The sequence below is a fragment of the Nelumbo lutea genome, chromosome 1 (genome assembly GCF_056320005.1).
Source record: "Nelumbo lutea isolate HS-2025 chromosome 1, American lotus-T2T, whole genome shotgun sequence".
In the NCBI taxonomy this organism is placed as follows: Eukaryota; Viridiplantae; Streptophyta; class Magnoliopsida; order Proteales; family Nelumbonaceae; genus Nelumbo; species Nelumbo lutea.
The window spans coordinates 189,064,945-189,080,027 of NC_142684.1; the positions used below are offsets into that span (position 1 = coordinate 189,064,945).

The 15,083-nt window shown below is 40.3% G+C and overlaps 1 protein-coding gene across 8 annotated transcripts in view; it reads left to right on the forward strand.

Moving 5' to 3' along the window:
- The first annotated feature begins 334 nt into the window (after positions 1-334).
- LOC148879953 (transcription factor jumonji (jmjC) domain-containing protein) overlaps positions 335-15,083 on the forward strand; it is a 120,910-nt gene continuing 106,161 nt past the window's right edge. For 7 of the 8 annotated variants that reach the window (XM_088961734.1, XM_088961739.1, XM_088961736.1 and 4 more), the window contains exons 1-3: positions 335-497; positions 572-1,934; positions 8,073-8,130. In XM_088961734.1, coding sequence (XP_088817860.1) covers positions 598-1,934; positions 8,073-8,130 — 1,395 coding nt within the window. In that variant the 5' untranslated portion in view covers positions 335-497; positions 572-597. Of the gene's footprint in view, positions 498-547; positions 1,935-8,072; positions 8,131-15,083 lie in introns of those variants that run through there. The other variant, XM_088961741.1, reaches the window with a different exon arrangement.

The window sequence follows — 15,083 nt, forward strand, 5'->3', positions numbered from 1 at the left end:
CTTCTTTTCATAGACTGATGGGATCAAATCATGTCCTTTAGTGTTGCCAGTTGGCAGTGGGATGTGACGTCAAAGGGTATGTGTATCACGTGTATGTCACATGTGGGAGGACGGTATCATTCCGTCCTTCCAATTTTCCAAGGGTGACGTTATTACTTATCCGGTTATCCCCATGACCTCAAAAGGGAAAGAGGTGAAACTTTTAAGGGTGAAGCACGATAACGACGAAAAGAAGTTCCGAACTTCCGATAGAAAGGAAAGTAGTAAATCATAAATAGAGATGTTTCTGTAATTTCAGCAACATTTAAACCCAAAACTTAAACCTTATTTTTTCGCAACCTATAAACAAATTTGATTTTTGATCCCGTCCCGATATCAAATCTCCCACGGAAAATACTCCCTCCCACTCGAAAGTCTTGCAACCGGAAAACAACCGAAACAGCAGACACTGCGGATCAGTCTCCATAAGGTTCACGTCCAAAGTCGAAACTCTCCAGGTAATAGTACTAACAAAACCCTAGTGATTCTTTCTGTTCTTTGTAGTTAAGGTTCTGTGTATGCGCGCCTTTAGGTTTCTCTCTATGGTGTCTGCTTTTAATGGGGAAAGGAAGACCTAGGGCAGTTGAAAAAGGGGTTCCAGGTCACAGTTCTGCTGTATCTTCATCCGGGGCATTGAATATACCACAGGCTCCTGCCTTTTATCCAACAGAAGAAGAATTTAAGGACCCTTTAGAGTTTATATATAAGATCAGGCCGGAAGCAGAGCCATATGGGATCTGCCGAATTGTTCCACCCAAGAGTTGGAAACCCCCATTTGCATTAGACTTAGAATCATTCACCTTTCCTACAAAAACACAAGCAATTCATCAGTTGCAGGCGCGTGTAGCTGCCTGTGATCCTAAGACATTTGAATTGGAGTACAACCGGTTTTTGGAATATCACAGTGGGAAGAGACAAAAGAAGAGGGTGGTTTTTGAAGGGGAAGAATTGGATTTGTGTAAACTTTTCAATGCTGTTAAACGCTATGGAGGTTATGATAAGGTTGTAAAGGAGAAGAAATGGGCAGAGGTTTTTAGGTTCGTGAGATCAGTAGGGAAGATTTCAGAGTGCTCGAAACATGTTTTGTGCCAGTTGTATCGGGAGCATTTGTATGATTACGAGGTTTATCATAGTCAGTCAAATCATGACAAATCTGTGAAAAGATATAAGAAAGGAATATGTGGGAATGGGAAGAGTATACAGGGCTCTGTTGTTTCTAGTTCTAAAAAGAGACGGAGAAATTCTGGTGGGGAGAGAACAAAGGTAGGTACACTAGAGAAGCAAGATGATTTGGATCAGATATGCGAACAATGCAGAAGTGGACTACATGGAGAAGTAATGCTATTGTGTGATAGGTGTAACAAGGGTTGGCATATTTATTGTCTTTCACCACCATTGAAGAAGGTGCCTCCTGGTAACTGGTATTGCTTGGAATGTGTAAATTCCGATAAAGATAGTTTTGGTTTCGTTCCTGGAAAGCATTTCTCATTGGATGCTTTTAGGCGTTTGGCTGACCGGGCCAAAAGGAAATGGTTTGGGTCAGCATGTGTCTCACGTTTGCAAATGGAGAAAAGGTTTTGGGAAATTGTGGAGGGGTCAGTGGGTGAAGTCGAAGTGTTGTATGGCAGTGACTTGGATACATCCATATATGGAAGTGGCTTTCCTCGTGTAAATGATCCAAGGCCAACTTCAGTTGAGGTCGAGGTATGGAATGAGTATTGTGCTAGTCCATGGAATCTCAACAACTTGCCCAAACTGCAAGGGTCGGTGCTTCGTGCAGTCCACCATAATATTGCTGGTGTCATGGTGCCCTGGCTGTATATTGGGATGCTCTTTTCATCCTTCTGTTGGCATTTTGAAGACCATTGTTTTTATTCAATGAATTACCTACACTGGTATGTATCTGCTATGCATTTTCTTCTTTAATATTTTGTGTTTGTCTATTTCTATTTGTTAGTTATTCTCTTTCATTCTAGTTGGATTGGTTAATGCATTTTGTTTTACATTAATGCAAGGCCTTTTTTGCTAATAATATCTACAACTATTCAAAACCTATGGAAATCTGTAAATATGCTTACTTGATGTGCTTCATTTATTATTACAAGTGCTTTAATTGAACTTGCTATTAGAGGAATGCCATTACTTGAAAGTTTCCAAATTTAGTATAGAACTAAACCCCCATAGTTGGAAAGGTGTCTAGGTGATTCTAGGTGGCAGTGGAGTGTCAAGTCATTTAGGCGTTGCCTAGGTAATAAAATTTCACAAAGGAAAAAACAAAATTCTAGGTTAGTTCCCTTTATTTACATACCAATCATCATGCATATCAATTTATATACTAATAACATTAGAATTTACAAGACAGTAGCATTTTAGATCAATTAACTATGATATTTTGCACATGACACTTTATTATAACTAGTATTAATAGTGTAATTGCATAAAAAAAGTATTAATAACTAAACAAGGTTGTAATTTTGTATTAAACAAAAATTTTAAGGAGAAACCTCTTTGAAAGAATGCCTAATTTAAAAGTCAATTGGAACAAGAGTGGTGATTGTTATAAATGTTGAAGTAGAGGAGTTAAGCTCTATTGGCTGACTAGATGAGTCTTTGAGGTGTGAAAAGAGTGGAGGGTGGGAGAAGGTGGTCAAAAGGAAAGAGGAGGGTGAGTTGGGTTTTGGAAACATTAGCTTGAAAGACTTGGCTCTCTTTGTTAAGTGGTTATGGCACTTCCCCCTGGAGAATGAAAGGTTGTGAAAACCTCTTTGAAAGAATGTCTAATTTAAAAGTCAATTGGAACAAGAGTGGTGATTGTTATAAATGTTGAAGTAGAGGAGTTAAGCTCTATTGGCTGACTAGCTGAGTCTTTGAGGTGTGAAAAGAGTGGGGGGTGGGAGAAGGTGGTCAAAAGGAAAGAGGAGGGTGGGTTGGGTTTTGGAAACATTAGCTTGAAAGACTTGGCTCTCTTAGTTAAGTGGTTATGGCACTTCCCCCTGGAGAATGAAAGGTTGTGGATCGGAGGAGACTTTATTGTGGAGACTGAGGGCTAAGGGACCATACTCAATTACTTGATGTGCCTAGTCAAGTAATCACTTTGATAAAGTCCATGTTGGCTAGAGGAATTAAACTCTATGGTTGAGTCTTTGGGGTGTAGGAGAGGGGAGTGGCCTTTAAAATATTTAGGATTACCTCTAGATGGTAACCTGAGATTTGCTAGTTTTTGGAGCCTGATTGTGGAGAGAATGAAGCTTTGTTGGGTTAAGCTTGGGTCTGTATTTGTAATTAGTGGGGTTTCTGTGGACCTTTTGTCTACCCACAACTTCTTGTTGTACACATTCTTTTAATTTAATGAATATTTTCTGTGTTTCTGATAAAAAAAAAGATGGTGGGGAGAATAAAGAAAGGATTGGCTGGATAGAAATGGAACTATATCTCTTTGGGTAGGAGAATCACTTTGATAAAGTGTGTGTTGGCTAACCTCCTTGTTTATCTCGTGTCTATCTTTAGGATGTCTTAAGCAATTGTGAAAAGAGTGGAGAAGTTGATGAGGGATTTTCTTTGGGAATTGGGAGATAGGAAAAAGGATCATTTGGTGAGGTGGGAGAAGGTGTTCAAAAGGAAATAGGAGGTGGATTGGGTTTTGGAAACATTATCTTGAAAAACTTGGCTCTCTTAGGTAAGTGGATATGGCACTTCCCCTTGGAGTGTGGAAAGTTGTGGCATAAAGTGATTTCAAGTATTATGGACTTTCAAGGAATGGTTGGGATGCTAGTATTCTGCGTAGAGCTAATCTAGTTGCATTATGGAAAATAGTACATGGTATTATTCTCCCTCATTTTCTTGAGCATGTCAGGTATGACTTGGCTTATGGTAATAAAATTAGATTTTGGGAAGATGTTTGGGTTGGGGAGCTTCCTTTGAAAGATGTATTTCCTTCCTTGTTTGCTCTCTCATGTTTTAAAGAAAACATGTGCTTGACTTCATTGGATCTCCCTCATCTACTGGATTGAATTGGAACTTGGGGCTGGTGAGGAACCTCAGAGAGTTTGAAATGTCTTTAGTTTCTGGCTTATTAAATATTTTGTATAACTTAATCTTTGATGAATCAATGAGTGATAATCGAGTATGGTCCCTTAGTCCTTCAATGGATTGAAGGGGGCTTGACAGTGGAGACTGAGGGCTGTGTCTCAAGAATCCCATGCTAGTTGAAGCGTAATGGAGCGACCAACCCAAGACATACCAAAATTCGAAAGGAAGACCCAGATGACGTCGATGGAGATTGGGGTGAATTGTAGTTTGTTAGATGACAATAATTTGGACTCTGAGACTGATTCAATTATTTTTGCAGTGTGGGGGAAATTGGTATTGGCGAGGAAGATAGAGAGGTGTATGGTATGACCATGTTGTTTAAAGAAGAATTAAAAATACTCAAAAGGGGTGGAAGGTGACAAAGAGTTTAGTGTGAGAAGGGAAAGGACAAAAGACAAGTAGGAAGGGGAATAGTAGAAGGGGAGCAAAAAGATAATTATGAAGATAATTATGAAGGACAGGATAATTATGAAGATAATTTTATTTCCTGAAGGACAAGATAATTATGAAGATCCTAAGTTGGAATGTTCATGGTCTAGGTAGTGCTAGAAAAAGGACAACCATTAAGGAAGCGGTAAGAAAAGAGAATCTCGAAATTCTTGTTCTTCAGGAAACAAAATTAGCAGAGTTTGATAGTAGATGGGCAAGAAGTGTTTGGAGGACTATGGAAATAAGTCGGGCAATGGTTCCAATCTTGTGGGTCTTTTGGGGGTATGGTAACTTTGTGGAGAGAGGAGAATATGATTGGAATTAAAGAACTTGTGGGCAAATTCATAGTATCTATAAAGTTTTAACAAGTGGAGGACAATTTTGAATGGGTTTTAACAAATTTGTAAGGTGTGAATGGATATAGGGATAGGAAGGAAATGTGGGAGAAATTGGGTATATAAGAGGATTGCGGGAGGGACCTTGGTATATTGGTGGAGACTTTAATGTGATCATCTTTACTGAAGAAACAAATAATAGGAGGCAGGGTACTACTACAAGTATGAGAAGGTTTAATCAGTTCATAAATGTTTTTGAGCTTAAAGAATTGCCTCTCTTACATAGTAATTATTCTTGGTCCAACCTCCAAGCTAGCCCAATTTGCTCCAAACTGGATAGATTTCTTTTTTTTGGTGGATTGGGAGGAGCATTGGGGTGGTCTAGTGTATAGAGCTTTGCCTGAATTAACTTCGGACCGTTGGCCTGTCTCCATCTTTAAGAAGTTTGATGGTAGAGGACCAGCCCCCTTTCGCTTTGAGAACATGTGGTTGTGTCACTCGGGATTTTCACAAAAGATTAGAGAGTGGTGGGTGTGGGGGGGGGGAGAACAACCCAAGAGTTCAATGGAAGGGGATGAGATTTCATAGGAAATTGAAAGGAATGGAACACTTTGGAGTTCGAGAGGATTGAAGAGAGGAAGCAAACATCGATTAATCAAAATGAGGAGTTAGATAAAAAGGAGGGAAGGGGTACTTTTGGGGAAGGAGATAAGGAAACTAGATGGTCCCTGTGGAAACAATTGGAAGATGATGTACTCCATAAAGAGGACATAAGTAGGAGACAAAAGTCAAAGCATAAATGGATTAAGGAGGGTGACAATAATACAATTCTTCCATGCAATGGGAAATAAGTAGGAGACAGAAGTCATCTTCTTGCTGTATCTTGCTTAGATTATTATGGCTGCAACAGGTGGATGTGGTAGGGGTGGTAGAAGACCACACCATGTCACTGTAGAGGTGTTCCAAGAGGCTGTAAGAGGGCTGCAGGATCAGATTGAACGTCTTGTTGAACTTGTAGCCCAAAATACTGTTAGAGATGGTGACAGAACAAGTGATTTGGAGCTAGGAAGGAGGGGGAAAGCTCCTAGAATTGATGAACAGCCCTCTAACATTGTTAGTAAAGAATCAAGTACCAAGTGAAGAAGACATTGAGCAACCTAAAGGTGACCAGCATGAAATGAGTAACAATTAGCGATGGAAGATCACAAAGTTCGAGCCTTACAATCCAATCAAGGTTACAGTGTTATGCTTCATATTATTGAGTTTGATGGTGATTTGGAACCCAAAGAGTTTTTGGGTTGGTTAGACAACATTGAAAGTTATTTTGATTGAAAGAAATTGAATGAAGAAATAGAAGTGAAGATTGTAACGACAAAGATGCGTGGAACAACCTTGTATTGGTAGAAAAGTTACCAAAGGGATAGAGCACCAAAAGAAGAAGAAGGAGAAGCAGGTTTACAATCAAGGGGGTATCACATTGTGAGAGTCATGGTGTTCATTCTGCCATTTTAAGTTCATTTGAAGTTATGATGTGACTGTCCATTCCATGCAATTAACATGTCAGACTATCTGCATGTTTCTGTTCTAGCTCAATCCGTCTTTGTTCCACTAAAAATAGGGCCTAAATCAGGTGCATTTGTTGTATTGGATTTCCTTGATCATTTTTTATTAGTTTTAATGTGAAAAATCATAATATGCACCTTCATCAAGAAAAACCTCAATCCCTATGACATTGGATCCTTCCACTCCTCTACCCTATTAAATTCACAGAGGTCACATCTCAGAAGTGGGTGGAGTATTTATAAACCGTTAACAAGATATAACTTTGATGGTTGCACTTTCTACTACCAGGGTTATGTTTGGTTTGTTATCCAGACAGCTACCTAGTGCTGCTAGTAGTGGAAAAAGACCAACAATCAATCATGGGGTGGATGCTGAAAAGACCCAAGGACCATAAATGTGCGTTACTTCATCTGGGAAATATAATTTTAGTCAATATTAAATAGTTCATTCAGATGGGTCCAAATATGAGCAAATTCTCTGACAGATTGGGTTTGCATGTTGTTGGGGGAGAATATTATGGTGGGGCTATCTCTTGATTTTCGTCTTTGGAGAGGGATGAGTCCTTACGTTTCCTTTTGTATTTGTAGTGCTGTCATGGGAAAGATTGAACATCTATTTTTCTTTTGGACTTCCATTTTAGAAGAGCTTAAGGGTTTGGATTTCATCCATTTTTGTAATGATGAGAATAGAAACAAATTTGAAGACCTGGGGGTTGGTATTTTGGTGTATGGCCTCATATATATCCATACTTTTTGTACAGCAGGGATTCTTCCTTATCTATCGATGGAATCCATAGTTCCATACTGTGATACCTTATGAAAACATCAATCTTCATTCCATTCTCTTTGAAAAATATCATTTGTCTGACATTGTCAGTCACATTTTCCCCCTAACATGTTAGCTTAAAGTAGACCTGTTCATGGGTGGTCTTTGGGTTTGTTCTGCGAACATTTTATACTGTTTCAGGCTCAGGCTTCAAGCTAGGTCCATTCAAAATTTGGCAAAATCCAAGCCCAACCCCAGCCCATGAGCAGGTCTAGCTTAAACTATATGTATTTTTGTTATGAAAGTATGGTGGCATTTTTTTTTTTGATCTAATGAAAATGCAGTAGCAATTTCCTCTCTCCATCTTTCGTTTGATTCTTTTAAACTAATATAGCCTTGTGCGTGAGGATCCCTCTTTGAAATGTGCTTTGCACATTTTTGACTCTTTTACCGGATGCACTAGCAATGTTCATTAAAAAATAGTCTGTATTTTTTGTTGTGTATAATTTATTTTGGTTGTCAATACATATCCTTTTCTCATTTATCCTCCCCCAAAAAGTCGCCTATTTTCACTCTCTTTTATGTAGTAATTCTTGGGTTAATTGAAATGTGGCCTCTTGCTTTCATGGAAAAACCAGATCTTAAACAGTTAATCATTTGCAAAGCTCTCACTCTCTTCTTCTCATCCTTTTCTCATTTATCCTCCCCCAAAAAGTCGCCTATTTTCACTCTCTTTTATGTAGTAATTCTTGGGTTAATTGAAATGTGGCCTCTTGCTTTCATGGAAAAACCAGATCTTAAACAGTTAATCATTTGCAAAGCTCTCACTCTCTTCTTCTCATATGCCTTCAGGGGAGAGCCAAAATGTTGGTACAGCGTTCCTGGTAGTGAAGCCCATTCTTTTGAGCAGGTAGTCTTTGAACTTCATTTAGTTTATTTTTCATTTATTTTTCTCTAATTGAATTTCAGTAAAACTACATAATGCATGCAGGTTGGATCAATAATCACGAGCTTTCACTTGAGCTGCTTGAGTGATATTGAGAATTTGTAATGGAAGTGAAAAAAATACTTTTCCTTTATTCCCTTGTCTGCATAAAACGTTTTAGTGGGATACACATAGTAGGCAAATTCTTTTTTTTTTTTTTGATAATAAAGTAAAGTTTTTATAAAAAGAAAAAAACATGCAGAAGTATACAATCTTTGCGGCTCCAACCCCAAATAAGAGACTCCCAAATTTTACCAAACATAAACTCCAAAAAGTCAGGACCAAAACACAACCAACAAATCCAATAGCCAATCTGGATTTACAAACCATACCAATGACCCAAACAAAAAATGACAAAAAACGATTACACTCTATGCTACATCCATTCCTAAAATAGGTATGTGTAAATAAACATCTATCCCAACTTCCTCAGCAAGGGGATGTGGGATCAATGAAAGGTGTTGGTGTTGAAGGTGGGTTGGTTCAAGGCGATGGAAGCATCGAAAAGAACGTGGGAATTAAATCCTATAGATGAAACAAATATAGAACTAACCCTTTACATTGCATTATTGATCATAAAGATGTTAATATTGAGGATGTTTCAGATGCTGAGGAAGTGATCTTGGATGAGACTCATGTAGTTGAGGGGACAGTTCATTTGGAAAAAGTGGTGGAGGTAAGGCTTTGGGTTTACATTTTATTGGACAGGAGGATTTTGCTAGGAAAATGTTCAAAATTTGATCTGATGCCTGTGACAGATGTTGGAGATTCAAGTTTGGTGACCAAAGGGGTCTGAGGGATGTGAAGAAGAAGCCTAACACTGTAAGACGTTTCAACAATCAGGAATCCCTCAGTACAGCTCAATTTTCAAAAGTGTTTGCAAGGTTAAAAGGGGGTTTGTTTGGAATGAGGCCCACGAAGGTGAAAAAATTGAGTGTAGGGAGAAGTAAAGAGGCTCCTTTTCTATATTTTTGGAGTTTGAAGAGCCTGTTCATTGTTTTTTTTTTCTGTTTTTTTTTTTTGATAAGTAAATGGCAAAAATTTTATTAAATGAAAAGAAATCACAGATCAGGGTGATGAGACAACACCTGGAAACAAAGAAAAACAAAAGAGCCTACTACCAAATTAGATAACAGACTCTACATTACATATTTCATATCCCAAAATCTCTCCCTAACCCACTCCCAAGATCCTCCTTTTTTTGTTGGCTGAATTCAGGAAGAAACAACACCCATTCTACCACTGGTCTGCCCACAGCCACAATCATCTTCTCCATGTTAAAAGCCTTGTCTTCAAAAGTCCTCCTGTTCTTTTCCTTCTGTATGTTACTTGGGTCCCACATTACCACCATACCCCCCCTGACATACCCGCTGCATTCACCTCGGCCCATTCTCCTCTCTCTGACCCCCAAATCTCAATCTTCACCCTTAAATTGAAAGGTTCCAGTTTATTTTCCTGAAACAAGACAACATCTGGATTGTGTTTTCTCAGAAGATTCTTGACCGCCTCTCTCCTTTTCCCATCTTTCAAACCCTTTACATTCCAGGATAGCAACTTCATTCCCGCTGCTCCCCTCTCCCCCTTTATCTGCCCTTCGATTCCTCTTCCGTCAGCCCTGCGTGTCTCCCTCCCCCCTCTTCCCCTCCCTCTTCTGCACTTCCCCAGTTAGCCCTTTCTTCTTGTTTCTCCTTTCTAGTTCTCTCGTACTGATCAATGGCTTTCCTCACCGTTTCTTCTCCCCCTAGAAAAAACAGGCCCAGAGCTCTGCCTACCTCTATCTGTCTCTCTACTAACTCTTTGATTCCCACCTTCCTCTTTCTCTCTGATGTCTTCTTTTTCTCTGACCCCTTCTCTCATACTTCCTGATTACTATCTGCTTCGTCCCACAGCTCCTTCTCTCCTGATCCCTCCTCCCCCTGATTATTCTCCCCCAACTTCTTTGTTTTTCCCTTCCTGTTATAGACTATACTTGGTTTTCCCACCCCCTTTTTCTTTTCATACCAGCCTTCCTACCCCCGGACGCCAATAGTCTTCCCTTCCCCTTCAGAACAGCCCCTGTGTTACCCCTAATTAGAGGTGGAGCAGAAATGGGAAATGTTCCAAGGGGAGAAGAAAGACAAGGGAGAATTCCCGGGGATAGTCCCACCTCATTGAGCTCACTCACCTCCTGCCGACTGAAACTATCTTCAAATCTATCAGGAGACACCTCGACCCCAGTCTGAGATGGGACTTTGTGTTCGAGGTCTCAACCACGTCTACTCCGTCCTCTCTGCCTTCGTCTACTGACTCCACCCCAGCTTCTTCCACCCTTACACCTGAAACAGCTGCAATCTCTGTTACGATTGTCTCTGGCTCGTGGTTGTCATTTACTTGAGACTTCTCTCTTCCTGGTTCTGCCCGAGGTAGCTTCAGTTCCCCTCCCTCCCAAACCACGATCTTCTCGTTCCCTTTGCATCCGTAACCAGCCAGATCTAGCCATCACTGTTGGTCGGTTTCCTCTCTCTGTTCTGAGGAGATGTTGGGGCTGGTTCTCTCCTCCTCGAAGACTGCTGGGAAATTCCCACAAAACCCCTGAAATTCTTGCCTCTTTTGCCTCCTACTCTTCTTTTACAATCCACCGATAACCTACTAAAGTGGTTGTCCCTCTTCCTTCGTCTTCAAGAGGCACAACCGGCTATAACTGGTTCCTCCCTCCCCTAGTGGTGAAAGCCCGTTCTGAACCAAGCAATGTTGTCAAATAAGTGCATTTTTTCATTAGAGAAAGCACCCAAAAAAGCACCTTACCAAGTGAATTTTAAGTGCTTTTCTAAAAGTGCTTATCGAAAAAGCGCTTCTAAAAAGCCTGTTTAGAGGCAAGAAGCCTTGCCAAACATAACCATACTTGCTCTGTTCTTGGGTCCTTTTGAAATGAGAGGTTCTACAAGAGCAGAGTTTATGGATGGTGTGCAGTGAGCAAGGGACATGAATTTAAACAAATTATTCATTGAAGGAGATTCTAAGATGGTGATAGGTTGATTGCTGAAGAGTGAAAGAGCTGTGTTGGCCTATGTAAATGAAATCAAGAATTTTAGATGGCTGACGAGGAATATGCAAATAAAAATCTAGTGGGTGCCAATATTAACTAATTGTATGGCAGAAGCATTAGGTAAATGAGGGGTGGCAAGGAATTAGTTTTTTTTTTGGACTCAGTTGTAAAATAAATTATTTTGGGGAGAGATAGAAGTAACTGTTCTCTCTTAAAGTTGTTTGCATACTTGTGCATTATTTGCTTACATAATCAATAAAACTGATGCTTTCTTATCCAAAATAAGGCCATATATCCCATCTTCACCATGATCATGAAAAACTGCCTCCCAGAATAGCTACCTCCAGATTTCTTACTCTTCTACTTCATCCACTGCATTGATCCTGATATGCCCTGCTTCAAACTTGTCATATGAGTTTGAATGTTTGAGTGATTCGTTGACCACTAATTCTTCTTGTAAATTCCTCTCCACCCTGTAAGAATAAACCTAAACTTCTACTGATCTGAACTTCCTTGTCAACCTTATGTTTTCAAATCTGTATGGGACAGAACAAAGGTTCAAAATATCTATACTGCTCGATACACCGGATGGGGTGTATCAGGCTGTATCTTGTCTCACTCTTCTTTTTTTTTTTTTGTAAGTTTTTTTTTTCTTCGAAACTTGTTCAGGGGGGTTGGTTTAAGGTCCGTCTATTCCCTGAAATAGGTGGGACCCCCAAAACACCTTGTGTAGGGGCGTATCAAAAGGGCCCCGATATGATACGTTTCAGCCGATACACCCCAATACGTGATGAAATTTTAATCTCGGTCCGAACAATCCTCCATCCTCTTATGCATAAGTAAGCTCCTCCCTCCTGCTCATGCACTGCTTGTGCTTCATACAGCTGAGAGCATCACCTATAGACTATAGATGCCTTTTTTTCCGCATATGAGGTTTGGCCTTTTTCGTATAAACAACAAAATTATATTTGATGGACATTGAGATATATGATAAAGTAATATTGTCTGAAAATAGTCTTTTCTATGTGTTTGAGATGCGGTGATTTAAAAGGCGCGCCTAGGAGCACAAGCGAGGCGCATTTTGGGGTATGCGCCTCACCCAGGTCCTAGGCGCACCCCTTTCAAAAGGCTCACGCCTGGTGCGCCTAGGTGTGCGCCTGATGCGCCTTTAAGAATTTTTGTGTGAGAAATAAGAATTTCAGATCCTAACATAGACTTTAAAAGGCAATGAAAGCTATAAAATTTTTATGCGCCTGATGCGCCTTTAAAAGGCAATGAAAGTTATAAAATCATTATTTTTTATGTGAGAAATAAGAATTTCAGATCCTAACATAGATTTGTTCGGGCTTGCCTTGAGGGGTGTGGTACAAAGGCGACTCATAGAATTAAGAATGCAATATGTTTTACATCACATTAGCTGCTTGAAGCAATGCAATTAAGGAGAAAAAGAGATTGTGGGTTTTACATGCTTGAAAATGCTTTATATGTTTGCTTTTATTTTTAAATTTTCATTTGAATACGCTTTACTTGTTATGTTTATGTATTTTAATTTTAGATAATAGGTTTTCTAAAACATTTATTTTAAAATTTAAGTTTATATTTTTTATTAACATTATGTTTAATATTTTTTTTGAATTTTTTGAATTTTTTTAAAAATTTTTGGCTTTTTTTTTTGATTTTTCTTACTTTTTTTTTTGATTTTTAGCTTTTTTTTTTTGTAATTTTGCACCTTTCTTAAAAAGGCGCAAGGCGAGGTGTGCGCCTCAGGTGCAAATTAGCCCTTGCGCTTTTAAAACACTGCTGAGATGTGGATATGGTTTAGTGATCATGGGACCTTCCAAATATGGGAAGTCCACATTGCCAAGGGCAATTGCAGATTGATTACTTTATGAGTCACCTACAAAGAGGTCACAGTTCATGGCATTTTACTTAATTAATATGTTCCAAGGTAGCCATGAGGTACCACCGAGCATAAACATATGTGGAGGAAAGGGAGAGATGCGGTGTTGACAGTTGACGTTGGGAAGGTTGGGAAGCTGGAGGGAAGGATGAGGGTGCTAAGCGCTAGCCTGGTAAGAAGATTCATTGGACTGGATTTGGATGTAGACAAGGTGGAAGCTTGGACAAACCTTGAGTGGGGACATGGCAAGGTTTTGGGGATCAGGAAGCTGAATGCAGGACTGTATACCTTTTTATGTTCCACTGTAGAGATTGGGCTCAGAAGGTGCTGGAAGCAGAATGGAGGGCAGAGAGGGACCTTGACCTCAGACTGGGGTGGTGGTTTCCTGCAGCAGGTGCTTTGAATGAAGAAGGAAAGAGGAAGAGAAGGACACTTTTGGATTGCCATGGTTGGAATACTATTACATGCGTGGAGTATCATCACGTTTGAGGAGATAGGGAAGTATGCTGGAGATTTTTGAAAATTGATGATAAGAACAGAAGCTGGGATAGATTGGACATGGCCAAAATACTGGTAGAAGTGGAGGATATCGCTGATATTCCAATTAGGATGAAGCCGCTATACGCAGGGGAAAGCTATGAATTAAGAATAGTCGTGGAAGAAGAAGACAGGACTTTGTTGAGTTTGGCTCAAGAGAACAGTGGGAAAGGGGAGGATTTGAGAGAGGGGAAGGAAGGGTCTGTTAGCAGAGATAGAGCTCATAGTATAGACGGTGTGAAGACAAAGGGTCATCCAAAGGAAGGAGAAGTGGATAATGTGTGTGTGTGGGGGGGAGGGGTAATTGTGGTGTTTCATAAGGTTTGAGTGAGTGAGAATTTAGCAAGGAAGGACACATGGAAGGGGAGGTGATGGGGAGTAAGGGAGACTGAGGGACGTGTGAAAGTGGTGGGGGAGAAGAAACGGCATGGGGGGCTGAGGGAACTGATGAGACATTAAGCTCGAATGGGGCCTATAGTTTAAAGAATGGAGACCTTGACAATTTTCGAAGGGGACATGTATCAAATGGGCTGGGGGTTAGGTGGGTAAGGATATAATTGGTAAGAAAATAATTAGAAAAGACTTTTTGAAAAAAATCAAATGGTAAGGGAGATTACTCGAGGAATAAAGATGAAGGTTGGGTGTGGGTGATAACCAAATTCAAGGGAGGAGAGAAGAAGGTGGAGCTTCGGCCGTGAAGAGGAACGTTTTCAGCAGCAGGCAAGACCAAACATTGCAGCGAGGGTGGTAGGCAAGGCAAGGAAAGATTTGGGAAGGATGCCGTTACTCTGAAGGAGGATGGCACAACCATTGTTAGGTATAGTACGATAAGTCCTATGTCGTTGTTGTCCAGTTCTACTTGTGCAGATGGAGTTTCGACGTTCTCAAGAAGATCACAGCTAGTGGAAGAAAGCACAGAATCAGTGACTGATGAAGACAATGAAAAGTGCATGCAGGGGCCAGGTGCCGAACTTCTAGAGAAAGAGGTAAGTGCTCATAATACTAGTAGGCTCTTGGCCTAGGAGGTGGTGGTGGAGAGCCATTTGGTGGAATACAACAGGAGTGGGAATAAAGAAAGGGCTGGCGGTAGGAAAAGGAAGGCTATGGTGGAAGTGGGAAGGGGAGAGAAGAAGGAAACAATGTAGAAGAGGAAAAGAAAAATAGGGGGCCTTGATACGGGAATGGAAGGGGAGAAGGGAGGAGAGGAGCACAGGAAAGGTTGCTTGGAGGAAAAGAGGGGGGGGAGAGTAAGTAATGAAGGAGAGAGAAGGGGAACAAGGGGCTTTGGAAGGGGTGCATAAGGGTGTCTTGGAAATTAGTACTTTGGTTGAGAAGGAGGTGGTAGTGGGTAAATCTTTGGGATTTTTTTTATGGGGAGGGGAAGATTTTGCAAGGAGGGCTTGCGAACAATTCGAG